The following is a 27,952-nucleotide window of genomic DNA, read 5'->3' on the forward strand; positions in this document are numbered from 1 at the left end:
CTCTTTGCTCCCACTGACATGGCTTGACTCGCTTGCATGACCTGCGTGTGGGACATCCTGGCTTCGGGGGTACCCACGCAAGGCACTTTCTGAAGTCTACCTTTCCCCCCTCTACTTATGGGCCGCTGTCATTTGCTTTGCGTGACGTGGGTAGACCTAGGCGGCCTTCCCCCCCCCCCCCCAATCTAGGGCCCTATCTGGAATCCACGCGCAGCAAAAGCACAGGCGCGAGCGGGGCCGAGCGGCTACTACTGGAGAGCGTTCGCTTCCTCTCTCGCGCCTCGGCTCTCCCCGTCTGGCGGCCCATCCGCTCTCCCCCCCCCCCCCCCGCTTCCACCGGCGCAGAGCGCGAGAGAGCAGGAGCGAGGTCGCGAGGGAGCGCGTTACCCGGCATGCAGCGGGCGGCGCGTTCGCACCAAGATGGCGGCGCCTCTGGAGGAGTACGAGAAAGAAGCGGGCTGCGTCCCTATCCTGCACCCTGAGGTGAGGCCCTGCTGGCTTTAAGGCCTCCCTCGCAACCCCGTCAGCCTGGAGAAGAAGCTGGGTGGCGGCGAGAGGGAGGAGGAGGAGCGGAAAGTGGCGGCGGCAGCGGAGGCCTCCGCCCTCCTCTTGGCACTCCTTTCCCAGGCGGGGGCGGAGGTTGGCCCGGAGGCGCGGGCAGGATTGTCTGGGAGGGAGTAGCGGCGGCGGCGGGTGCGCCTTGGCTGGGCTGCGGGGAGGGGAAGGGAACAGGCTGGGCAGGCAAGCTCCCCAGTGCCCGCAGGGGTGGGTAGGTAGAGGACGAGGCTTTGCCCTGTCGCCCCGCTTTCGTTAATTCTGATTCCCTCACAAGGATATTTGGGGTGTCCTCCTGGGCAATCCGTACCCAATGAACCGCTTTCCCTTAATCACACATAAAGGAGCGAGGAACTGCAGGTGCCCTGAGTTTACTTGAAAAAAAAAAGGGGGGGGTGTCCTGAGTCTCAAAAACCTCAAGAGAGAAGTATCATACTCCTCTAGTTAAACGCTGAAGAAGGCTTTTGAACCTGCTAATGGCCCAAGCGCGCAATTGCACAATTTAGGGGCCCTCAGGGCAGCTTTCTGGTTTGGCTGTTCTCTGCCTGTTTGGGTAAAAGGATTCAGAGCTAGATTTAAACAAGAGCAATACTCTCTCTGGTCTTGTGGGGTCATTGATCTCCTTTCCCCCTTTTCACTGTAGAGTTTGGGGCCTATTGTGGCTTACAGCTTGGTCCTATAAATTAGGGGAACAACAAAGAGTGTGGTAGCTATTATGGGATAAACTTTTGTTCATTTTTTAAAGGCGTGATGTATTTGTTGATTTTTAGGACATAATACAGGGTGAGTGTTTTAAAAGAGGCCTGGTGGAACATGTGTACTCTGTATCCACGGTGCCTCTTTTAAAGAACTCACACTGTATATTTGTTAGTTTTTAAAGGTGTTAAAGTTATGTTTTTCTCTCTGACAGATTAACACGGTTTCTGGAAGTTGCATTAGTTACAGACTAATTAGCTACAGACTTACAAAGAATAGACTTCTTTGTAAGATTTACTGGCTTCCAGGCAATCAGTTGCTGGGAAACACCAATTTCTTTTCTACTCTCATAAGCGTGACTATCAGGAAGATGACTGCAGTGGTGTTATGGGCACCTAATGAATAGTGCTCTATGTTGTCATTAATAGGTGCCTTAGCTGTCAGTTACCTGCCAGTGTACTTAAAAATGCCAGTGCACTTAAAAACAAAAAACAAATTCCAACTGTTTCTCTGTCCATTGTGTTTACCTTTCTTTTGAAGATTTATAAAGTCTTCTACATTATAAAAATCCAGTCTTTCCTGTCCCAGAAAGACTAGTCGTCCAGTATAGCAGGGACATATTATATTTTGCTGTTTAGATGCTGGTGGTGGAACAGTAGCAGAGATAACCTGTGCCAAGAAAATCCTTTGGTAGTCATCTTATTTTGAAACGTTAACTTGTCAATATTCTAGTACTCAAAATCTAATCACTTTATAGGGCTGAAGCCCTATAATAAATGGTCTTGAAGGCCATTTTTTTTTTAGTTTTATAGCTGCTTCCTGCATAGTATAATGAAGGACATGCTTTGGTTAATTATGAAATATTATGTGACTAAAAGGTGTGCCAAATATCGGGGGGTGTTTGGGTTTGTTTTTTTACTGAGCAGATGGTATTTTTCTTAGTCAACTTATTGAGGATTTGTCTAAGGCTGTATCTTAAATTTAATAATCCTTTTCCTTCCTTTTGATTTCATCAGTGAAAATAATGTAATTGAATGTACACAATAAAATATTTATGGTAAAAACAAGTAAAATAATAGCAAGACATGGCTAAGAAAATGCCATACACTTGGGAGTATTTTACATAGCAATCCTATACTCCAATTGGGGAGGGGAGCTGGGGAGATCACCACTGTACTAGTGTAATCACCCCTATAGTCTGTGTATAGTCAGCCCTGGAAGCGGGTGGGTGAAACACAATAAGAAAATTTTAAAATGGCATATAAATAGCAGATATGTGCCCAGCACCTCTAGAAACATCAATACAATCCACTAGTTGGGAACTTTGCCAGTGAGAGTGCCAACATGAAAATGAGCCAATGAACTGTGTTGGATGTTAGCTTGTTTCAGACAAAGAGTTAACATTAATCACTGTTCGTTAGTTTGTACACTACAACAAACTGTGGTTAAATAAAAAAAGAAGCAAAAGCTTCCAAACTTGATGCAGCTATACCAGAGGAAGAATGGGAATGATGGAACATGTAAGAACATAAGAAGACCCTGCTGGATCAGGCCAATGGCCCATCTAGTTCAGTATTCTGTTCTCATAGTGACTGCCTGTGGGAAACCTGCAATCAGGATTCAAGTACAAGAGCACTCTCCTCTTTTGTGGTTTCCAGCAGCTGATATTCAGAAGAATTGCTGCCTTGAGTCTAAGGCTCACTACAGCTCATTCCCATGATGCTAAACTGTGGTTTAGCATGATCCCCAATCACATTCACTGAATGTCAAAAAAGAAAATGGGAAAAAGAAGACAATTTTTGATTGTTGTATCTGGGCCTGTGTTCTCAGCGATGTCCATGCATGGTGTAGTTAAGTCTCTACAATTAATGAAAGCCATAATACTTTTTCTGTGTAGTTATTTTCATGCTCCACTACAAGTAGTCTTTTGTTGAGAAAGCCACATACGATACATTTAAAGGCTATCCGGTCATTGAATGTTGATTAACCTTTTAATGATAGCTAAATCATTTTAAGGGACACGGGTGGCGCTGTGGGTAAAAGCCTCAGTGCCTAGGGCTTGCCGATCGAAAGGTCGGCAGTTCGAATCCCCGCGGCGGGGTGCGCTCCCATTGCTCGGTCCCAGCGCCTGCCAACCTAGCAGTTCGAAAGCACCCCCGGGGGCAAGTAGATGAATAGGGACCGCTTACTAGCGGGAAGGTAAACGGTGTTCCGTGTGCGGCTCTGGCTCGCCAGAGCAGCGATGTCACGCTGGCCACGTGACCCGGAAGTGTCTCCGGACAGCGCTGGCCCCCGGCCTCTTGAGTGAGATGGGCGCACAACCCTAGAGTCTGTCAAGACTGGCCCGTATGGGCAGGGGTACCTTTACCTACCTTTTTAAATCATTTTAATGATGGATATATAATAAGGAAATGTTAAAGGGAAACTAAGATAATGGGGAAGCAGGTGGAGAGAGGAGGGGCTGGATCTGAACATTCTCAACAATTCCTGGTCTTTTTTAGATCAAACTAAAACTTAACAGAGATGGCAGAGCTGGAACTGATGGTTGATTTAAGTAGTCTTCTTATAGTGTGTGGTTCTGATTCTAAGTTGAGGCTGATCAAGAGTGTGATTGAGTTCATGAGATGTTTAACATTCTCTAGATTGCTGCTGTAAGTTAAAGTGTATATCCTCAGCTTTTTCCAAAACATGGTTTCTTAAGGTATTTTCTTTATGTAGGAGAGATGCTACTGGTGGCCACCCAAGAAAAGCTGAATGTTGAAAGATTCAGCACAGACAAAAGAAAATACTTTTTCGCTCTGCACATAGTTTACTTCTAGATCTTGTTCCCCAAAGATTAAGTGATGGCCATCAACTTGAATGGATTTAATAAAGGATTAGACAAATTTATGGTGGATTGATCTATTAATAACTGTTAGTCATGATGGCTGTGTTCTACCTCCACAGTCAGAGGCACTGTACCTGATGCCATTTGCTGGGCATCACAAGTGGGGAGAGTACTGCTCCACTTGGGTCTTGCTTGCAGGCTTCCCATAGTTGGCTCCTATAAAACAGAGTGTTGGACTGGTTAGGGGTATGGTTTGATCCAGCAGGGCTCTTTCATTGCTTTTTCTGGTATGAGACCTGGCAGAGGCAGATAAGAATATTTTGTTCCAGTCTCACAACTTCAGAGGTAATTATAGAGATGGAGCATATGGTCTGTAGACACAGAGATGGTGTGAGACTGCCAAATAAATGGAACTGTGAGTAGAGGTTTTAATGGAAGGAGTGGGTCTCAGCTGATATCAGCATAACACTTTTTATTAACCTCCAGGTGGTACGTGATCATGATTGACTGTAGTAGCGCTTGTGTCAGTAGTAACTGACACAAAATAAATGCACACATTCTTAAATGCAGAATTAAAACATAAGTTTGGACATTTTTAAACACCCTAAAAAGTGCAAAATTGAGTGACTCTTACTTTTGGGTCAGTAACATGGAAGACCAAACTCTGTGCTGTGGATTAGCTAGAATGTAAAAGTCCCACACCATTAATTAATTCTTGACATTAAACATCAGAAGAGCCTTGAGTGTGCAGGTGTATTTTTAAGAAATACAGAAATATATTTAGCATTTTGTGCTTATTGGAGCTCCATAAAGAAGTAATTCTATAGGAAGTGGGCAGCTATGGCGGACACTAGTTGTCACTAAACAAGATTGTGGCACAACAAAGAGGGCCTCTGAAATCCATATACGCCTCGGTGTTTTTGGGTCTGCGTGGAGTGTACTCCTACTATCTCCTTTGCAAATGGGCTCCATCACCTAGTCCCCCCCCCCCCCCGCCAGGTCACCTGTGGTCTGAAACGGCTAGGATTTTGCTGAGCGCAGCGTTAAGTCTTAAAGGGTTTACAACCTACACAAGAACAAAGAAACATAGCAGCAGTACCACCAAGCGGCTGCCTTGTGGCAACCCATGACTGCTACCAAAGGCGTCTGGGTTCCACTTCTAGCAACAGCTCCTGTGGAAGTGCTGAATATGGGGAAGACATCCCTCACCATCCAGGTCTCCCCAAGTCTGACCCTGGGCACTGGTGGGCCAGCTTCTTCTTTGGAAAGATGACCCACTGAGTCATGACAGCTGTGTCGGAATCCCCAGAGAACCCAGGAACTTTAAAGGTGGCAAACTGCATGATTACATGTGGCCTGGCTCAGGATGAGATGTGGAAGTGCTACGCCAGTGAGCCCATCAATCCGAATACAGTTTCCCCTGCATGAGGAGACTGACACTCCCTGGCTGGAAGCTTCTGACTTGAGCACTAGGAAGCAGAACTCATTTTCCACTCCCCCTTCCTGTAGAGTAGAGCAGGCTGCTTTGAGTACTTCTTAGACATAGGTTTTTATAAAAGCAAAAATGGCAACAAGGGGGGGGAGAGAGAAATCTTCTGTACCATCCTTTTCTACAACTTTGTTTTTTGTCAGTGCAGCTTCTCCCCTCTCTCTCCACCCAACAAAGCCTTATTAACACTTAATTCTTGTTTTGTACTTGTCTGATGGAAACTAATAAATCTTGAGCAGCCTTCTAAAAAAATAAAGAAGGCCTCTGCAGTTGAGCACAGTGCTTAAGCAGGGTAGTAGGGCTCCTGCAGGTATTTTTCAGAGCTTTGTAGGTTAAAACCAAAACCTTGAAGTTGACCCAGTAGTTCATTGACAGTCACTGCAACTGCTTAATGAGTGGTACAGTATGTGCACAGTAGGATGCTCCACCAAGTAACCTTACTGCAGCATCCTGCACCAACTGGAGCTTCCAAATCAACCTCAAAGGGAACTTTGCATTGAGGGCATTATAGTAATCCAGTCTAGAAGTTACCAGTGCATAGGTCACAGAAGCCAGGCTGTCCTTATCCAAGACTTGGAGCATTTGATATATCAGCCAAATCCAGTAGAAGGCACTCCTAGTCACCATATCCACCTGGACTCCTATGAACAAAGAAGAGTCACGGTGTACTCTCAAATGACATTTACAATCCTTTGCAGGGAGTGCAACCCCATCTAAAATAGGTTGGTTTCATTACCCAACTCCTAGATTGGAATCCACCCACCCATAGTCTTGCCAGGATCCAGTCCATTTCTACATCTGGACCCTGGTTTAGGTCTCACCTGAGATACGACGGCACTGAGTATCATTAAAAGGTAAAGGTAAAGGGACCTCTGACCATTAGGTCCAGTCATGACCGACTCTGGGGTTGTGGGGCTCATCATTCTTTATTGGCTGAGGGAGCTGGTGTTAGCACATATGATATTCATACTATTTTGTTATACAAACAACTTCAAACATGGTTCATGAGATAGCAAGTAGTCTTGATAAACACTTGTATTTATTTAACAAATGTGACTAAGATCCTGTGTCTAAACTTGGTAGCTCCAGCCCATGTCTGCAGTGTAAGAACTATCCCTGCAAAGTACTGTTTAATTCCGTTAAGAGTTACTGTGCGTCATCTCTAGTGTATATTTTCTGAAGCAGAAATTATTAAGAGTTGGCTTGTAAGACATTCATTACCCTATGTGCACAAAACATTGGTGCATGCCATAAAGTTTTTCAGTGGTCTCCTTTCCATTGTTCCCTGCTGGACATTTGCTTTTATGTCAAAATAGGCTGCACTGATTTAAAGAAAATGTGATGAATGCTAGAATAGCGGTCAGGTTTTCTATTGCAACGAAAACAACAGAGGATTGGATCCAAAGCTGTTCCTGTGTGTTGAACTAGAAAAGTGAAACTAAAACCCAAATAGGTTTTTCCATGTGTGCAGGCTGCTGCTCAAGTGGAATCAAAAGAATTGCTGGATAATTTACCTGCATGAATGTACCAGGAACTCTTTGTGTGCAAATGGCTGTGAAACAGCACTAGCAGCTGTTCTAATTCTTCACATAGCTCTTTGTGTTTCCTGTGGCATATTAAAGACTGTGTGATACTGCTTGTAATTTTGTGTGGTGTGTGTAGAGATGGAAGAACCCTGCTCTTTAATACACGTGTCTCTTCCATGTCCCCCAACTTCCTTTTCTAGTTGTGTAGCTGCTTCATAACTTTTCGCGCTTTCCAACCCCACTGCATCCCATTTCTGAAGACCTACAGTAGAGATTGGGGTGGTTCTGGTGGGGCAATGGAATAGGACAACGTTTCTCAAACTTGGATCTCGACTCCACTTGTAGTTAGGTCTCCACTCCACTCTCCGTGACCGCTGGTCTTGCTAGCTAGGGATGATGGGAGTTGTAGTTAAACAGTAGCTAAAGACTCAAGTTTGAGAATGGTAATAATACTCTACATACAGTAGTTGAGCACGTGTAAATCTTACTGAAATCAACAGGATTTAAGTATGCTTAACTGTAGATTCTATTATACCCAGGTTTTTTGTAAAGTCTTTGATATATTTCCCCCATTGAAATTTATGCTACATGAACAAATGCTATTTTAGAAATTTAACTAAATCCATATGCTGTTAAAGAGGTGTTCTCAGTAAACAAATGTTTAAAGATGTTATGTAAGTATAGAAGAACAGTTTGACAAGAACACTTGACTCTTTTAATACTTCTTAAAAAAAACATAGATTAACACAGCAGATTCTATGGACTGGTGAAGTTGATAGAGGAAAATCTCCCATTGTTTTTAATGCATGTGTATTTCAGCTTGAATGAGTAAAATTTAACTAATCTGAATGGTCCATTAAAAAAAAAAGTGACAGCTTATTCCATGCCAGCTGTGCATGAAATCACATGATCTTTCTGACCTCCAAATGCAGTGTTTGGATTAAAAGCTCTGGTCATGCATCTGTCCATCCCTTTGTTATGTAAAAACAGCATAAGCATATTGGAGAATGTGCAGGATTAATCAGTTAGTTAAATGACTGATTCTTGCTGAATAAAATTCCCCTGTTGTTTTCTATTAGTTTATGAGAACTATTTTTGAATATTTTTGAAAAAAATGCAATTTGTTAGTGCTGTTTGCTTTCACAAATTGTTTCAAACATTGTGCTTCTTGTTTCTGCAGTTAGCGATTTAGTTTTTATATTTATAATGGCACACACTTTCTCCTGCAGAGAAAACAGCCTAAGGATCTCTATTCTCTTCTCTATGCAAAGCTAGCACTCACAGAATATCAGTCTGAAGTCCTTTTGCCCATGTTACACGCATGTAGTCAGTTATTTTTTAATAGCATATTCCATCTTTCAAAATAATTGGCCAAGTTTGTAAACTAATAAATAACTGAAATCAAACTGAAAACAATTGTTAGTTAAACAAAGATAATTGGTAGCAAGAGTAATAACTTGTGCACAACCACAGCAAAGCATTGGAGTACATTGTTCGAGTCAGTATATTGGGTTTGGGATATAAGAAGCTGCCTTATACCAAGTCAGACCACTGGTCCATCAGACAGAAATATTTCCCCAACTTTACATGGAGATTCTAGGCCAGGGATTAAACCTGAGATCTTTTGCTTGCAAAGCATGTGATTGGCCACTGAACTGTAGCCAATTGGGTTACATCCATTGTGGCTTTGCACTAGTGGAAATTGCTTATGCAGTGCATGCCATCCAATTTTCACTGATCTCTGCCTCCACCGCCACCACTGGCCACATCTACTGCACCTTTCTCTACTGTATTCCATATTGTTGAAGAGTGTGTCTCAGTTTTTATGAAAAGCTTTTTTCTGGTGCAGCGTACTCTGCAGTTAATACGGGGAATGGGGGGGGGGGGACAGGTGCCCTGACTTACCCAAGCTGAAGTGCTTTCCAGTGGTGACCTTTCTCTAGCAGATACAATGCACTATTATATTTGTATCTCACCCAATAACCAAATAGGCCTCAGAACATTTCTAACAGAACATTGACTAACAATAAAAAACCTCCAAATAAATAATTATAATTAAAAGGGGTGTATTTGAAAGTCTTAACACAGGCTTCCTCAATCTCGGCCCTCCAAATGTTTTAAGACTACAATTCCCATCATCCCTGACAACTGGTCCTGCTAGCTAGGGATCATGGGAGTTGTAGGCCAAAAACATCTGGAGGGCTGAGGTTGTGCAAGCCTGTCTTAACATTAACTTTGTTAGCTAAAACAAAACTCTTAACTACTGGCTTTGTTCAAATGTCACATTAAACTGTAATTGTGTTAAAAAAGAAGTTTGTGGATTTTACTAAATACGCAAGAAATTATTATTTGAGCAAAACAAGCCACAATCTTTGAATCAGATGTAACGCTAAGCCAAAAATTGTGGTTTGTTTGTCATGCTAGTGAGGAGGAGCAAAGCAGGTGAAATCAGCGCATTCCTAATAAATGATTAACTTTATTTCATAATGACATGCAAACTGAGCCACTGTTTCCTGCTTGCAGTCTGGCTGACTTTTCCACATATTTGCATACAACTACCTTCCATTTTGATTGATGTACATATCAGTTTTGATTCCACCTCACTGTTTTTGGACTTTGGGAAGATACAGTCATACCTTGGTTGACAAACACCTTAGCAGTCAAACGTTTTGTCTCCTGAACTCCACAAACCCGGAAGTGAGTGTTCCGGTTTGCGAGCATTCTTTTGGAAGCCGAATGTCCGGTGGGGCTTCCACGGCTTCCAATCGGAAAGTGCCTTGGAAATTGAATGTTTTGGAAGTCGAATGGACTTCCGGAACAGATTCCGTTCGGCTTCCAAGGTACGACTACAAGAAGGCAGGGTGCTTGCATGCTTAGCACCTTCCTAGCCGTAGCTGGCCAGGGCAAGCCTTTCCTTCCTCTTCTTTTCACTTCTACTCCAACACGCATTGATGGTGACTGTGAGAGCTCCTCAGCTCAGTGTGCTCTGTACTCTTTCCCACACACCCGACTTTGTTGGAAGAGTTTGGGATGTGCTAGTTATGGTAGCTCTTCTCTGGGCATCCGATGCACTGGAAGAGGAGGATGAGTTTACATACGCAGCTGCTATACTGTTAGAAAGGTAGTAGCCACAACTCTGCCTAGTGGCGTCTCATCTTTAATAGACTGAATGCAATAATGTATTGATTAGTGTCACTTTTTGTGGTCACCAGCAAGGGAAAGAAGATCTTGGAATTATAGTAGATTGAGTTATTCTTGGTGCTCTGGATAGAAAAATAAAAGCAATGATGCAGTGTTTTTCCATTTCCTTAGGAGGTGGAATCAAGATGTTCCTTTAGTACTTGCAATATACTGTCTGCTGTACATTTTGCAGCTTCTTCCAACTGAATTTGAATATTTGTTACTAGACATTAGATGGATTTCTTATCCTGAAGGATTGGTTATCATATATAATTGGGTTTGAAATGAAGAGATTCTTGCCAAATAATTCAACTGCCAGGCACCCTTCTAAATTATCCAGTAGCAGCAGAAGCTGGGTTATCTTACTGAAGCGTGCATATAAGGGAAGCAGTGGCTTATACTAAATCCCCATTATGTGTAGGAATTGGCCCATTTTTCTGTTCACAACTTTCCCTAAATTAGGGGTGGCTAATAGAATGCTGTAGAATCTTTTCCATCAGTCCATTTTGTGAATTCATCACTGGCATTGGTTGTGGTTTCCAAATTTGTTGAAGGGTTCCATTACGTAGAAAGCTTGGAAGTTTGGAAAGCTTTGGCAAAAGGCAAAAGATGAAGATATTCTGTGTCTGCTGTGTAACTGTATTTCCTTCCTCCTAATAGTAGGTGTTTTAAATTAGTTATCAATTATTTCAAGCAAACCAAAATGGTTTCCTAAAATCTACATTGAAAAATTAAAGCTAGTTGTGTTGGTCTATGAGAATAAATTCCAAAATCTAGAGTTAGACAGTATCTTTATTAGGACAAACTGAAAAGTCACAGACGTGTGACAAGCTTTTAACTTGCCATACTCCCTGCTTTGTGTGACATCTAGCCTGATGGAAGAGTTCACAGAGAACTTGAAAACTTGCCATACTTTTGTGACATTTCCCAGCTGTGGATTTTTTTTATTCCCCCCCCCCCCGAAGCCAGTGCATCTGTTAAATCTAAATCCATTTTCTGTTAAATGTCAACACTTGCAGGTTGTTCATATATACCTTTTTTACTCTCTCGTAATTAGCACAGGTTGCTATTTAGAAACAAATGCCTTAAATAGTATAAACTGCACTGAAATCAACATAGAATTGTTGAAATAATTCTTTTAAGTCAGGGGTTGTCTGGGGCCCACTAGAGGTGGCTGAAAATTGCTGGTGCCCACCAGTCACAAAATGATGGTGCAGTGACACAGCCAGTCTCAGCAGATGGAAGCAGAATGTGGCATAATCAGTTGAGAATTACTGGCACCATTTTGTACTGATATCTAATCCATCTTTGGATATTGCTTTACCATAGTGTTTTCCTCATGCCAAGGAGTTCAGTAGCTCAGCTTTTCTCCGTTCAGTAAGAAGGGGATAGAAAAAGAGAAGAACCCCAAACCAGTTGGAAGGGTATGGTGATCCCTTGGTCTGTTATACTACTAGAGAAGCCTCAGGAGTGTGTTTTAAAGAAGACTGGGAAACTGACGTAAAGAACCACCTTGTTTAGGAACCCAAGTATTAGGAGCTAAGCTGTAACACCTATATAATTAGCAGAATAAACTGTGTGTTTACCACCTTGTTTAGAAGTCTGTAACATCCACTGAATTTAAAATGTACAGTGTAAGTTTAACTGTTTCTTGATAAAATTCTATCTCATGGCACACTTTGTTTTACCAGTTTTGTTCTTAAACAAAATCTTTTTCTTGCTTAACTTCCCCAAGTCTCCAAGTGCCAGACTTTAAATAACCATAAATTAGCCCGTAGTTAAGAGGGGGTTTGCTGCAACCACTCTGGGGAAACAGCATGCTGGAATGGATGGACCAATTGCCTGATGCAGCAGAGCTTTTCTTCTGTTTTAGAAATATTAAAATGAATCTAATAGTGTCATGAACTTCTTTTTGTAGGAAATCAAGCCCCAAGCACATTATACCCATGGATACAGTGAATCTCTTGGGCGCAAAAGTCACATTGATGATTATAGCACATGGGATATCGTCAAAGCTACACAGTAAGTGGGTTTATTTGACAGCCTGTCTATTTTGGCACCATGTGGGAAACAATCCTCTGAAAGCGTCTGCATAAAGATTTTGAGGAACGGAACAGCAATTTTGGACTGGTACTTCTTGAAAAGTCTGTGGAAGAAAGAAAGCGTATGCAAACGCAGTTCAGTCTTGTTTGTCTGTAGCTTCAGTTTAAGAATCCAATAATGTGAGTGTTAAAACAATTAGAATAAAAGCGTCACAGAGTATATTTGCCCAGTTACATTTCGCCAGTCCTCTGTTTGCCAGCCCTGCTAGCCGCTTCCTGCCAGCTACTTAACACTGCAAAGACAGCAGCCATTACTACAATATATGCTTTTGCCCTGTTACTCTCCTAGTGCTGCTGCTGTTGCTACCAGCTGTTAAAGTGAGAAAGTAGGAAGATGGGAGGGTGGGTGTCCAATCCTGGTATCCACTGAAATGTGGACATGTTTAAGGGGCTGTGTTCAGTGTAGGAGAGACTAACCCAGCACAAGTGGAAATAAAGGAAGAGCAAACAGTCACTTGTGCATTGTGGAGTTTTGAGAGGACATTTACTGAGACCTTTTGCAGACATAGGAAGACACACTGGTGCTTATAGGTGATGCATTGGTGACCCCTGCACTACACCATGGAAACAGTACACCTTGATTGATGTAGCTATTTTTCTGCCTTCTCTCAATTCTCAGATGTGATTATACTTAACTTGAATCATATCTCTTCATTCAAGAAGGTACCTATGCAGAGAGCCACCAACAGCAGTTTTAATAATGGAAGTGCCAAGAGAAGAGGAATTTGTATTTAATCTCTTCTATATTTCCCCCCTCTTCACAGTCTAGTGTTAAGATTTACTTAATAGAATCACGGTCATGCAGAGTATGCATTGTTCTTCCCATAGCTGTAATACTAAAATAAAGGTGTTTGTCTTACAAATGTGATAACTTAGAGAGCAAAATGAGATAAAATTGAAGATGAATTATCTCCCTTCTGTTCCCAAGATCCAGTTTAAGGTTGTAAGTTAAACTGGATAACAGCTGGAAGAAAATTTCATGCAAATATAAATGGCGATGATAGTGTTTTACCTTAAGATATTAGTAAAAGCTGTTTTATACTTAAGAGAAATGTGGAAGTGAGCACCATCTAATGTTTTGCCTAAAAATAGCAACAGTGTTTTAATATCTGAACACTAATTTTCTTCTCTGCTGTCCCTGAACAAGCTAAGATCGTGCATTTAGTTAATAATAAAGTCCAAAATTAATGGTTTATGTTTATGAAGGTTTATGTTACTTTTGCTTTAGTTATGCAAAGTAAACCTCAATTTTGCATTTGTATGTGTAAAAGTAAACCTGAAAACCATTTTGTCTAAACTGCGGAAGTACAGTGGTACCTCAGGTTACAGACGCTTCAGGTTACAGATGCTTCAGGTTACAGACTCCGCCAACCCAGAAATAGTACCTCGGGTTAAGAACTTTGCTTCAGGATGAGAACAGAAATCGTGCGGCAGCAGCGGGAGGCCTCATTAGCTAAAGTGGTGCTTCAGGTTAAGAACAGTTTCAGGTTAAGAACGGACCTCCAGAACCAATTAAGTTCTTAAGCCGAGGTACCACTGTAGTATGGAGTCTTACAAGACACTGTAGTAAGTTAGTGTGGTACAGTAACCCTGCAGCTTGCATGCATTTAACTTGTGCACATTCAACGTTATCTGAGTGGCAAAAAAAAGAAGAAATGAAAAAGGGTGGGGTTTGGGGGAAATGACTTTGGCAGTCCCACCTGCCATTGAATCAAATGGGTTTTGACAATACACAATTTTGGCATAACTGCCACGTAAGTTGCAGCTCTACTGTATATTCAGCTGAAGAGCCTTTTTTCTTTTCATTCTATGGAGTACTGATGCTTTTGCTGTTGTGAACTCCTGTATTTGAGAATTACATGCACTGTACTTTAACATAGTTGCAGTGGAATACGTTTATGTGTTCAGATATTTATGTCTCTTTCTGTACATGTACACATTTATAGAAAAACGTACTTGAAGAGCAGAAATGTAGTTGAGGGTAATTAATCATGGGTGATATCCAATGTTTGTCCTACTTGGAGTAGAACTATTGAAATCAATGGGCAGGCAAATTTTCACTTATTTCAGTAGGTTTACTCCAGGTATGACTTAATTAGATCTTGCTCCATTTGCTTAAGTATTTAGAAACAGTGAAATGCAAGGCTTGCAACAGTATCATAAAATATACATTCTTACTGTGATTAATCTAATATGACCAACAAATTTGGCCTCACCTTGGTTTCAGTACTGAAAATGTATGCAGTTTTTATTGAAATAATTGATTGTGAAGGGCAAGCACAACTTGACATCTGGGACCTTGGAAGTATGTGAAGGGTAGATTGTGAATAAACTACAGCTTGCATCAAGGAACATCTGAGGAAGGAAAATAAAGTAACTGAGCTCCATGGGGACACACTGGTATTTTTTATAGATTGTGTCCTATGTTTTTAAAATCACAGACGCAGTATATATAAAAGATATTAGGATTCAAATCTGCTTTGTCTTTATTAGTCCAAAATAACTGATTATCATAATGGAATCTTTTGTCTAGGTATGGAATTTATGAACGTTGTCGAGAGTTGGTGGAAGCGGGCTACGATGTACGGCAACCAGATAAAGAAAATGTTACACTTCTTCACTGGGCTGCAATCAACAATAGATTAGATTTAGTGAAGTAAGTAGTACTCTCCTACCAAAATGAATTCATCATTAGAAGCATACATCAATAAAACCCTGCTATATTAGAATAAATGAGTGCATTAAAGCAAAGTAATTTAAATAGCTATGACTTTTTATACTGCATGGTTTTGTGTCACTCCCAAAACTTCATTCTACCAACTTCTGCAGGTATAAGAGTTTCTTGGCCACATTGGTTCCTTCAAGGTTGCATTGCAACAATGCACTTTTATGTGGAGCTTGCCTTGTGGCTGATCTGGAAACTGCAGTTAGTGCAGAACGCTACATCGTGATCACTAATAGGAGTGAAATTCTGTCAACATATTATATATGTGCTCAAAGATTTGCACTTGCTGCCAGTTTGTTTCTGGTCCAAATTCAAGGTTTTACTAATTGTATATAAAGGCCATAACAACTTAGGGCCAGTTTACTTCAAGAATCACATTGCCTACACATGCCTAGTTGATTGCTTATCTCTGCAGAACTTGCACTTTTACAAGTGCCACATAGTATTTGTTCTGCATTTGCAAGGAGTCGCTATTTTAGTGTAGCAGTACATGTCCTTTGCAACTCCTTACCTATTGATTTTATCTGTGTGGTAATGATAATTATTTCATGTATATTGTTTTTAAATAGTTTTGAAGGTGTTAGGTGTGTTTTAACTACAATTTTATGATGCATACTGCTCTGATTAATAGCTTATAAATATTTCCAAATAAATAAACCTTACTTACGGCTTTTGGTTGTCATTTTTTTAAACAGTATATTTCAATTTTCCTGTGCAATGATGTTCCATTACATGTGTTAACTGATCTGAAAAGGATCTGCTGTTAGGCAGGTCATCAGAGAATCACAGAAACACTGCTTAGTGCGGAGGGGAGGCGGACCATCAACAGGCTTCTTATTCAGCCTTCTAATAGCTATGGATTTCACTAGAACTGTAGGTATCAGTTTGCTCATATTGATGAGCTCTATAGAAATGCAACTTCTGAGATTTTATTCATAAGATTATATATATTCTGTGAACAATAACAAAGAACCTCAAGAAAGCAGAATATGGAGACCATTTTTAAAAAAATAAGATAAATGTAGAAAAACCAACAAATGAAAAACATTGCTTTCAAGGCCCCGAAGAATAGAAAGGTGTTGTTTTGTCACTGAAGAGATAGATGCATAGGCATCAGGCAAGCATTCTTGGGGGAGAAATTCCATAAATGGTGTGTCACAACTGAAAATATCCTTTCTCCAGTCATCATCCACCTCATCAGTGAGGGCCACTCAAAAGAAAGCATTGCAGATGACCTCAGTGTACAAGGAGGTTGATGTTGGACACTGGCTTTACACTGCCCGTAAGACTTCTGAGGATGCGCCTTGAGTTGTGATGTTTTAAATTGCAGTGTTTACTCTCTACAGTGGATATGGACTTGTGTGTGGTGTGATTTTCTTTCCTCAGTCAAAAAGTAATGCTGACAGCATGGATACTCTCCCATGTCAAAACTTTTTTCATTAGTTACCGTATTTTTCGCTCTATAAGACACACCAGACCACAAGACGCACCTAGTTTTTGGAGGAGGAAAACAAGAAAAAAAAAATCTGAATCTCAGAAGCCAGAACAGCAAGAGGGAAAGCAGCAATCCCTCTTGCTGTTCTGGCTTCTGGGATAGCTGTGCAGCCTGCATTCACTCCATAAGACGCACACACATTTCCCCTTACTTTTTAGGAGGGAAAAAGTGAGTCTTATAGAGCAAAAAATACGGTAAGTGCTGTATATTAAAATAAATGATAATTATAAATATGTTATTTAACCTCTAGTCACTAAAAGTACCTGGTTTCTCCTTAATCTTAAGCCACTGTTATAAGGAGAACATAATTACTGGGCAAGCTGTGAAATTATATTCATTTCCATAGTTGCTCTGAATGTGTTACACCTCTTTATACCCATGTCTTTAATTACTATCTTGCATTACTACATATGCACCTGTTTTATGACTGCAGGTACTACATATCAAAAGGTGCTATTGTTGACCAGCTAGGAGGGGACCTGAACTCCACACCACTTCACTGGGCAACAAGGTGGGGAAGATTTCAGCGTTTTTCTCTTCTGTTTTGTCAGAGGAAATTTGTTGATTATTAATCACTGCATCTCAGAGAGGACATTGAAGAGCTGGAAATGATGCAGCCAATGCAACCAAAATTATCAAGGGGCTGGAGAAATGTCCTCATGTAGAAAGGTTACAAGTTTGGGGTTTCTTAGTGGGGGGGGGAGATAAGGCAGGCATGATATGTGCAAATAAAATTATGCAGGGTAAGGAAGAATTGATATGAAGATGTTTTTCTGTTCTGTCATCATGCTAGAATCTGGGTCATCCAGTGATGCTAAATGGTAGGTGAGTACTTCTTTTTGTCTGCCCTGACTCACCTACCATTCAACATGGTAGGTGCAACATGACAGTACATAGTTAAACTAAGGCTTTTATTACCAAAAGATGCAGTAATGGCCACCAACTTGGATAGCTTTAAAAGGGGATTAAGTGAATTGATGGAGGATAAGGCTGTCAGTGGCTAATATTAATGATGATTATATATTGCCTTTAGGATTGGAGGCAGCATGCTGCTGAACAGTGACAGAAAGGCACTTTCACTCATGTCCTTCTCTTGATTTAATTTATAGATAGACTGTTTATAGATAGTATGAATATATTTGTATACTGGTATTCAGAACGAAATATTTAAAAATCTATCATGAGCATAGACAATAAAAACCATGTAGAAGTTTTAAAAACAGATTGGTTAAGTTACAGAAAGATAGAACTTCCAGGTGTTTGGCTGTCCAAATTTTTAATGACTAGAAATACCCCAAATAAAATTCTAATCTTCTGTGTGGTTTTGACAACAGGACAAGTTGACTAAGTAAATTTAAAGTAGCTTATTCTTGAGCAGTTAAAAAAATTGGGGTGGAGGATGTTTTTGAGTCCTTGGAACAAAACCCAAAAATTAGAGTGCTATCCACGCAGGATTGTGTGACTCGAATAAACCGCTGGCACAGATGGGCTCCAAACTCATCTATTGTATTGTGTGGCTTATTCAGGTCACATCCTCGCCATACATTTAAAACACCCTTATACCACTTTGGCAGTCATGGCTTGCCCTGCCATAAAACTCCTGGGAGCTGTAGTTTGTTAGGAGTGCTGAGAGTTGTTTGGAGGCACCTCCCAGAACTACAATTCCCAGCACCCGCAACAAACTGCAGTTCTCAGGATTCTTAGAGTGAAGTCATGGCTGTTAAAGTGGTATAAGATTGCTTTAAATTTATGGTGTCGAAATGACCTCGCTCTTAAGAGTTTGCACTATTTTTTCCCATTGCATCTTCTTTCTACTTGTGGAACCCTGTTGTCTTCCTTAACTTAGGACAAAGTGTCTAGTGGATAGATGACCCTGCCAGATATGAGGGGATCAGATTCATGTTTGCTTCCTTCTATATGTGCATTTTTTTTGTACCAAAATAAAAATGAACCTATGTTGCTTAACTTGGATTCAAAATACATTGCAAACGCTGTTTTTGAGTTCTTGATTTGTTGAACCTTAATGTTTGTCAATGTAAAGTTTTTAATGTGGTTTACTACAGTCTAAAGCTTTTTCAATCTTATATTCTTATTATTTCAGACAGGGTCATTTATCAATGGTTGTACAGCTAATGAAATATGGTGCAGATCCATCATTAATTGATGGGGAAGGATGTAGTTGTATTCACTTGGCAGCTCAGTTTGGACATACCTCGATAGTTGCTTATTTAATAGCCAAGGGGCAGGTATGTATGTACTTAACTTTCTGTAGTTTTTAGTGGTGGTAGAATCTAAAGACGCAGTCTTCCTGGGTTTTTAAAACACATCTTTATATATCACAAAATGAAGTTGTTCTCCAGATTAATAAGCTACTATTAAAGCTGTAATTCTTTGCACACTTACCTCACAGTAAATCCTGTTTAACTCAGTAAAAGTTGTTTCTGAATTAATCATGCTTAGGATTGCACCATCAATTTTGCATTGTTTGAATAAAAGCCCTTGATCAGTTGTACCATACCTAAGCAGTAGGACCTCCACATTTTACTCCATGTTTCTCTCTGAGCTCTTCATTATTCAAGGATCACATACAGTAGCACCTTAGCTTACATTACCCTTGGGTAACGTAAACTTCGGGTTGTGAAAGCAGCAAACCTGGAAGTGTTTCGCCGCATGTGCAGAAGTGCTCTACTGCGCCACACGCATTCGCGGAAGCGATCCCTCCGGTTGTGGAGGGATTGCTGCTGATTGCTGGCTGTATATTTTTCTTAGATTTGTATTCTAGATAGTGCATCTGCTTAATAAAATGTATGTATGAAATATAAGGTCTGTGCAGATGCCGCACCATGGTCTAGCAGAGTTGAGGTCTAGCAGAATCAACAAGGACATAAGCCCAGTTCAATTCCCTGTTGTAAGTCATCCATCAAGGTGACCAAAGCTGTCTGTTTCCCATAACTAGGCCTGAAACCATATTGAAATGGATCTAGATAATCCACCTCATCAAGAAACCCATGGAGCTGAGATACCACCGCACATTCCAGTACCTTCCCCATACAGTAAATGGGATATTGGAAACTTGCCAATAATTATCCAATATGGTGGGATTCAGGGAGGGCTTTTTCACTTCGTATAGGTCTTATAAATGCTGAGACCCTGCCTTGTGTTAAGCAAGGCATTGATCACTCCCTTTATCCACTCAACCCATGACCCACTGGCCCTTTAATGAGCCAGGAAGGGCACGGTTCTGGCACAGATGTGGTAAGTCTCAGATTTCCAAAGATCCTCTCCATGTCCTTGAGCTGCACAAGTTGAAAAGCATTCTTTATCATGGGACAAGCAGGGCTCAAAGTTACATCTAATGGACCTGTATCAAATCTTCGTGGTTTTCAAGTTTGCAGATTATTTCTGAAGCATCTGTGATTCTTAAAAGGACTGAACTGTAGATTAACTTTAACCAATATGATATTGTTAAACACGAGGAATTTCAAATTATTGTTCACATCCAAAGATTCCTTTAGTCAAACTGCCAAAGTCTTGTACCTATAGAGTGGAATATTCTTGATTCTTAACTTTCTTACATTGCACAAAACTCTGTGATGTATAACAAGGTTCCCTCCTCTTTGAAAGCTGTTTGAAACATGGCATGGAAGCCATCTGTTCAAGAAACAGAAGTGGGTCCAGAGAACCAGTTGAACATTTCTTTGGATCCTGCCCAGTGTGATTATTTCATTCTTCCTACTTCATTGTTAATTCTGATTGGAAGATGTACATATTATTATTTAGGTAGTTCTTTTGCAAAAATGGCAGAGTTGTAACAGCAGATGGTGCTGTAGCATATATTATGATGTTTGATCTCTTATATTACATGCATACAATGTGGTTATTATGCATTTTGCAGTGTGTGAAAACCTCACTATTTAAAATATTTGCTTATTTACATCACTGTACCATTTAACAGAGATGGGAAACATGTGGTCCTCCAGATGTTCCTGGACTACAGTTCACTTCATATGGGGCCATTGGCTATTTTGACTGGGGCTTATGTAAGTTGGGAGTCCAACAACATCCAAAGGACCACAGGTTCCTACCCCTGGTTTATAATGATTTATTGACCCCTTCAAGACTAGACATCTGGAAGTTTGTCCTTGATATTTTTTCTTCAACTTCAATAAATGTGCATGTCTGATTACTGTTGCTCTTTTCATCAGGATGTAGATATGATGGATCAAAATGGAATGACTCCTTTGATGTGGGCAGCTTATAGAACACACAGGTAATTTGCTCATTCAAACTAGACCAATCTGAAGCTTTTTGTACTAATCAAATAGAATAATGAACTATACAAAATGTGTAATATATTTTTTACCTTAGGCATGATTAATCTTTTTTTATTATTTTAGTAAAGGGAGCTATATTTCTAAGAATTCATGAGCAGGAAAACTGATTCAGCATTACAGGAATGTCACATTGGGACCAACATTCCCAGCATGTTTTGTTGACATATGTTGAAAATATCTGTCTTTGTGGCATTTACACAAAGTGGATTTTTTTATACACTTTTCTTCCAGTTATCATCTTCAGAGACAGACACAAGGTATATTCTAGTTTCAGCACACCTCCCCTATTTTCAAAATTCTGTTGCAACTTTAGGTTATTATGGAGAAGAAGAGTCAAAATCTTCTGACTACATCCAACATTAAACGTACTCACAATAAAGCCGTTTTGAAATGAATGGACATAATCAGTTCTATTTTTCTAGAAAAAGAGGTACCGTAACTCACCATGAACACCTCCCTTGTTCTCTTATGGCAATGGCACCCACCTGAAAGGTGCTGTAACTGTGTTCTGGTGAGCTCTGGCTGAAAAAAAGTCTTGAACATGACTAACCTAACCCTGCTAATTTCAGTAGTCTACTCTGAGCAGAAGCTGGCTATTTTTTTGTGTTTTCTGAGTAGTCAAATATTCTTCAGATTGAATGATCACCAGTATTGTCTGTGTTAAGAAAAATAAAACTTTTGAAAAGGGGCTAAATAGTAATACTGTTTTCGAAAGAAGGAACATCACATTTTGAAGGCAGGTCCAACTGTATGTCTAAACCAGGTTGGGTGTTTTCAGACTATGGTCTGTGGCTGTGAAGAACACACAATTTTAATTCTATGGAATTCAAATTATAATACAATGAAATAAAAGAAGCAATACAATACATTTAGGAATCATACGGCATCTAGCACATAGCAATTTGGGGACCACTGAACTATGTGTTCTCCCTCCCTCTATTAATATCCTAGATATGAGCTGAAATGTCATTTTTGTGATTTCATGTTGAAATTGACCCCTGGGCATCTGAGATAAGGAGGGGGGAGAATATTAATTCATGCAATGCAGATCAAATATCTAGTCTTGTCTTAAAATTGCTAATGATTTTTTTTTTTTTTACTGCTTCTGGGAATTGGGGCTCTCTGTATAAAATGCTGCCTCAGAGAGTAAAAAACCCCAACCCTAATCATTAACTCTTATTTCATAGAGTATTTTATAGAGTTCCCTGCTCATTAGTGCTTTTAATACTGGAGAAAGAAATCTGATTAGTATTGATCAAATAAATTATCTCCAAGGGGATCTGATCCCTGGATTAATATGAAGATAATGATAAGTACATGTTTTTATGGATTTAATTTTGCTTTTATTTTGCAGTGTGGACCCCACTCGGTTGCTACTTACTTTTAACGTTTCAGTGAATCTGGGAGACAAATATCATAAGAACACAGCACTACATTGGGCAGTGCTAGCAGGAAATACCACAGTGATTAGTCTTCTGCTAGAAGCTGGAGCAAATGTTGATGCCCAAAATATCAAGGTAAATCTATGTTTGTTCTAACAGAAACCTGCACATTTGGTTGGTTGGTTCTGAGCCATGTGAAAATCAGGTATTCCTGTTCATACAACTATGGGAGGTTCTCCCACTTGCATCCTGTACATCCATGAACCCTCTTTCCTCTTACTCTAAACCCATGCTCACTGCTATGCTTTTCTACCCTCAGTCCCTACCATTTCATGCACATCCTCCCGTCCCTCCCACCCACACTCATGGTTTTAGTACTCCACCTTTGTTCTTTGAGCTGCCATGACTTGGATTGGGCTAGTTTAACTCCCTTATCTCCTTGAGCCCTTTCCCACTTAGCTTCCTGCCACCCCAGTTGTATCCAACATTGACTATTCTCAGAATAAACCAAGTTAAATTAATGACTAACCTAAATCCAGTTGGATACAACCCAGTGTTTATAACATTGCTTTCATACAAAGCAATTTTCACTTAAAATTTTCTACTGTCAATATGTTTTCGTTTACTTCTAGATCTCCCTAAATACAGCTCCTCTAGTCTGGAACATTTGTGTTTTCTCTTCACTTAATGGCAAGCAGCAGTATGCCATGGTACCTTTCTGCAGACATACTTTTTCATACGAAGCAATGGGATCCCAATAAAAAGAAACAACACATAAGAACATGTAACCACATACATAAATAAAGTACCATATTAATACGTTATAGAGAAAACTCAGGAAGCTCTCTCCATCTTGGCAGATAAGAGTTGCAGGGAGAATATTTTATTTAGTCTTTGAAATGTTTGGAAGAGAGAATAAACAAAAGTGGTCAGATACTTGAATTGAAAGCTCCTATTCATAATATTAATAAAATACTGCAGGCTAATACTTCTCAAAAATTTGAAGCAGGTATCTCTTGGAAGCCACCAGCAGGCACCAGAAAGCTAAATAATCCCTCCCTTCCACTCAGTACTGTAGAAGAAATTATGTACCTTTGTGCCTTTTGTTGACTCTGTATTGGGGATTAAAAGCTCTTTGTTTGCAAGTATTGTGCAAAATCGTAGGTATTCCGCCATATTTTGCCGGCCCAATCTGTTTTGTTCCTTTTACCTGTTGTTTTTCTCTTTTCCTTATCCTTAATAGACCCAGGGTAGAGTAAACATATGTCTGTGTTGTCTCTACACCCTAATCTGTGCACAATGGACAGTACACATTGGTTCTGCTACACTGCCTGTTGGTAAAAATATTGATGGGTTGATACAAAACATTGCCACCTATTAAGAATACACAGCTATTGTAATCTAAATGCATCTAGGACAGCAGGTAGGCTTGCCATATTTCAAAAAGTAAAATTCCTGACACTCCCAAAGGGAAAAAAAAACACGGGGAAGGGTCATTGGCACGGCCTCCCACCCCCCAAAAAAACCCCCAACACACACACCCCAGCATCTCCAAGAGCTGATTCTTCTTCTTCTAGCAGGGAAAGAAAGGGAGATTCTTTGTTGAGAGCCTCCCTCGTCTCCCCACTTTGGGAGAGTGGGACTGAGGAGATAGGTTCCTTTGGACCTGCTCCAGAGCAAGTGGTCACAGGTGCCCTGTTCCCTTTTAGACAGACTCCTTGCCTTCTGCTCTGCATCCTGGGCTCCCCTCCTCCTCCTCAGTTGGGGCTGCTGCTTGTGGGGAGGCTGGGGTCACAAGCGTGCTTTGGGTCTCCCACATAAGAGGGGACATTCCTTCCACTACTCAGTGGGGGGTGGGGTGGGGGGCAGAAAACAGAAATAAAAAACCAGGTTTCCATACATACGGGAAATTTCAAACATCTCTTAAAATTCAAAAATTTTCCCCAGGACTCTATTTTAGGCGTCCAATTTCCTGGTATGTCAGGAATTTTCCAGACATATAGCAGGCCTACCTGTAGGGTACAGGCGAGTTCTAGTTGCAGCCAGCAAAATTCAGACTCCTGAGGTGACCTGTTGCTGTAGTTTGCTTTGTGCTCCTTGAAATTGCAAAGCAAGTGTTGCAAGAGTAAAGAATATACACCTTTACTTGTTTTTTCTTCCCTATCCCATGTTTAGAACTCTTGCACAAAGACTCATCCCATGTTACCTCAAATGGCCCAGGATGAGGGAAGGAGAAAGGAGGTTGCAAAAATTTGAAAGTGGCCTTTTTCCTCTCCCTCCCTCTGGGCCTTTTAAAGAAGGCTGGGAAGAGAAGCAAAGAAGGCAGTGGAGAAGGATTCATCATTGCCTTCCCCTGGCTGAGTTGCCTGCAGAGCTAGTTGCTGAATTACTTTTTAGGATGTCTAAAAAGTATACCGATCCTACTCTCAATAAAACACTGATTTATATTAATGCAGAATTGGATTTATGCAATATGAAAAAGGTGACTCCTTGAACTGTTAGCTGTTGCGAACTGTGTGTTGTGAGCTGCTTTTGACTTCTCAAGGCACTGTGTCTTCAAAAAGAGTAATTCAATTGAAGTGACACAGTGACCATCTTTGATTGTATCTCAGGTCTGAATGAACTTTTTACTTCAAATCTCCCTTTATGGTATGAGCAAACAAATCAGGAAAACTCTAACTAACCATACCTCCCCATTTTGCCCAGACTGGGAAAGTGTTGTCAGGATGTTACACCAACTTGAGTGTGTGCTTCCAGAGTCTGTCTGATTCAGAGCAGGGTCTGTGGCTGAACCCACTTCACCTTTAAAGGAAAATGTAAAAAATGATGGTACCTTTCTTCCCCCCCCCCCCCTTTGACAGAACTGGATGTAAAATTTGCAGGTGTTGTAGCCTATTCAGAGTGGATAAAGCCTGCAAATAGGTCCAGGAGATTTAGTGCTGTGCTCCTTTCAGTGTTATTTTTTTAACAGAATCGGATAAAATTTGTTCCTTTCTGAGGGGATGACTCTTGCTACAAAGGGTAGCCTTTTGGGAGATGGCTAAAAGAAAAAGTTTCCCTGTTTCCACTAATGTTTTGTCAGCAATTGTTATGAAAAGGGGAGGTATGAGGCCCCCTAGGTTTAGAACCTGCCAAATTGTAGACAAGAAGGTTTTTGTACTAGCCGCCTTTAAAGTTGATTTTTTGCGGGTGGGGTGGCTGAAAGGATTCAGTATTCTCCTAGTGGTTTTGTTTATGGGCACCCAGGTAGCAGTGCACACAAAGCGGCAAGAAAAGTGATTTGAGTAGTAGGTTGGCATAGGAATTGGAAGCATTCATCTGGTGGATCCATACTTCCCTACCGCGTATCCTGCATTGTTACTGCCTGAGCTGCTGCTTTTTTGGGTGTTTGTGGGGGCGGGGGGCAGCTTGAGAGTCATTCTGCCGTGTGCACCTCTTGCCCTTCCTGATTGACTTGTTGGGCTCTGCCTTTTCCCTAATCAAGAGGACTGGTGCTGCCTGTGCAAGTACATTATAAAGCTGCTGGTGATGCAATGCCTTGGAACCTTCCTCCTACTCAGCTGCTTCCTGCAGTGCAGGCAGATGGCATAGTTTGGGTCCACTGCCAGCTCAAAGTAATCCCATCTCTTCTGCTTGGGCTGGTGGCTTTTCACAGGATGAGTGGTGGTAGTGTAGGAGAGAGATTTGCTGGTTGCTGTTCCTTTTCCTCCCCAGCGCCCACCACTTCCATGCTGCTGCCTCTCTTGAGGAAAGGATACTGAAGATCATCATTATTATTAAGAGGATTTGTAGCTCGCTTTTCAGCTAAAAAGGCTTCTAGAGTGGCATACATGAAATCAATTAAAAGAAGGCTTGCAATCTACAAAAATATGGTGCACAAGGAAAAGGGGAAGGAAGAGGGGGGCGGGAAATCAAAGTCCGTCATTAATTCTTAAGCAGTTGTTCTTAAAATGACCAAGCAGCACACTTCAGTGGCAGTCTGGCTGCTCCCAGGTGACAGGTGAGATATACACTGCATCTGACATCTCCTCTGGGATACCCTGCTCAAGTTCCACACCTTACAAGCTGACCTTGCCAGTACTAGCCAGTGGCACAGCCTTGCCTCCTGCTTAACAATAAGAGAACTCTTGGTGGTTCTGGTAGTAGGACTGGCCTTGCTCCCAATGGTAGTTGTGCTGCCAGCTTCTGGTGTGAGGCAACTCATCACTGCTGCTGCAGTGAAGATGTGTTTGAGTTTGGTGGTGGGAGAACTCAGTATGGCCATTGCTGCCACCATACACCTCTGCCACTGCTGACATAGAGGCAGACATACCATGTAGCTCCACACCAAGTCCAAATACACCAACTAAGGAAAGCCTGTTATCTAGCAGGGATGTTGGCTAAATCTGGCAGTCATTAAGGTCTTGTCAGCCCCATCTCCCAACTTCCCAAAGGTGGTAACACCTTTCTTGGCTGTGTGCCACTTATCTGAGTGGCTGTTTAAAGCCATCTGTCAATCAAATCTTACTTGGGTTGAGAACCCTAAAAACTGGAATGTTACCAACATTCTGTCATCCATTACCCTCCCCTCTGACCACCCAAGATGCTGCATTATTTATGATGAAGGCCCTAGCTTTGTGAGTATACAGATCATAGACTTAGCCTGTTTTTCTAAAAGGTTTTCCTTATTTCCTAAATCACCATTCTCCCTTTCCCCTTTGTTCTCGTACCACCATCCTTAGTAAACTTCTTAAAATTGACTGTTAGGTTTCTTGTGTGTGTTTCACACTACATGTGGTTATCAGAGGGATTTGACAGAGAAAAGCAAACTTCCCCAGGCTGCGGTGAGAAATGAGTGAAAAGTTGGACGTTCCCTCTGCCTGAATTTGCCTTTTAAGCTGTCAGGAACGTCATTTCGATTTGATTGGGTTGTAATCAAATAGCTGTTTTTAGTTTTAGCATGGAGTTTCTAAGCATATGGCTGGGTACCTTGGCCAGTGTATAATAGAAGTATGTAATGAAATAGTCAAGTGAGTAGTAGGGTACTTTGGCAAGCTTCTTCTGTAGGTTATCTCAGTTTTTTCATGAGTATCATCTTGGCTTTCTGCCTGTCCTAGGGCCTCAGGGTGGGTTTAAGTATTTTCTCTTTCTTTTCTTTTCCCCTCTCTAAATTGTAAGAGATACAAACATGTTGCTGGTTGTTTGTAACAAGAGGAAGCCTGTAGAATCTTAAGTCCTGCAACAGGGTGGCAGATCATACCCCTTGAATTGTGGTATACCCTTTGAGGGGAGTAATAACGTGTTTTTTTAAACTGTTGCTTTATTTCTGGCTGTGCCTTCTGACACTCAGCTGAAATTGTAGGGATAAAGTTACTGACATTCTTTAGCCTTTTAAGGGTTTTTTCCCCCCCTTGATCCTTGAAAGGCGTGATAAGTCTTATAATAAATTATGCCCTTAACTTGCAGAATTCTTTGTTTTTACTGGAACATCTCCTCTGAGACACTTTTAAACCTAACACTTAAAAATAAAAATAAAAGCCTGCCTTTTTGATTAGATAGCAAGTTCATCATGACATAAATTTCTTTTTGAACAGGCAGTATTATGCCTTTGTTAGACATCAGGGCACCGAAGTGAGCAAAAGCATACTACCTCTTTTTTTAA

General features: G+C 40.9%; 1 protein-coding gene across 1 annotated transcript in view; it reads left to right on the forward strand.

The window, feature by feature from the left end:
- Positions 1-202: 202 nt before the first annotated feature.
- The window catches only part of ZDHHC17 (zDHHC palmitoyltransferase 17), a 48,272-nt gene continuing 20,522 nt past the window's right edge, over positions 203-27,952 (forward strand). Inside the window, exons 1-7 of the mRNA XM_083400477.1 lie at positions 203-483; positions 12,192-12,295; positions 14,909-15,031; positions 17,029-17,106; positions 18,697-18,841; positions 20,801-20,865; positions 22,284-22,446. Of these exons, the coding sequence (XP_083256603.1) occupies positions 421-483; positions 12,192-12,295; positions 14,909-15,031; positions 17,029-17,106; positions 18,697-18,841; positions 20,801-20,865; positions 22,284-22,446 (741 nt within the window). The 5' untranslated portion in view covers positions 203-420. The remainder of the gene's footprint in view (positions 484-12,191; positions 12,296-14,908; positions 15,032-17,028; positions 17,107-18,696; positions 18,842-20,800; positions 20,866-22,283; positions 22,447-27,952) is intronic.

Source organism: Podarcis tiliguerta (genome assembly GCF_965153285.1).
Source record: "Podarcis tiliguerta genome assembly, chromosome: 10".
NCBI classification, from domain to species: domain Eukaryota; kingdom Metazoa; phylum Chordata; class Lepidosauria; order Squamata; family Lacertidae; genus Podarcis; species Podarcis tiliguerta.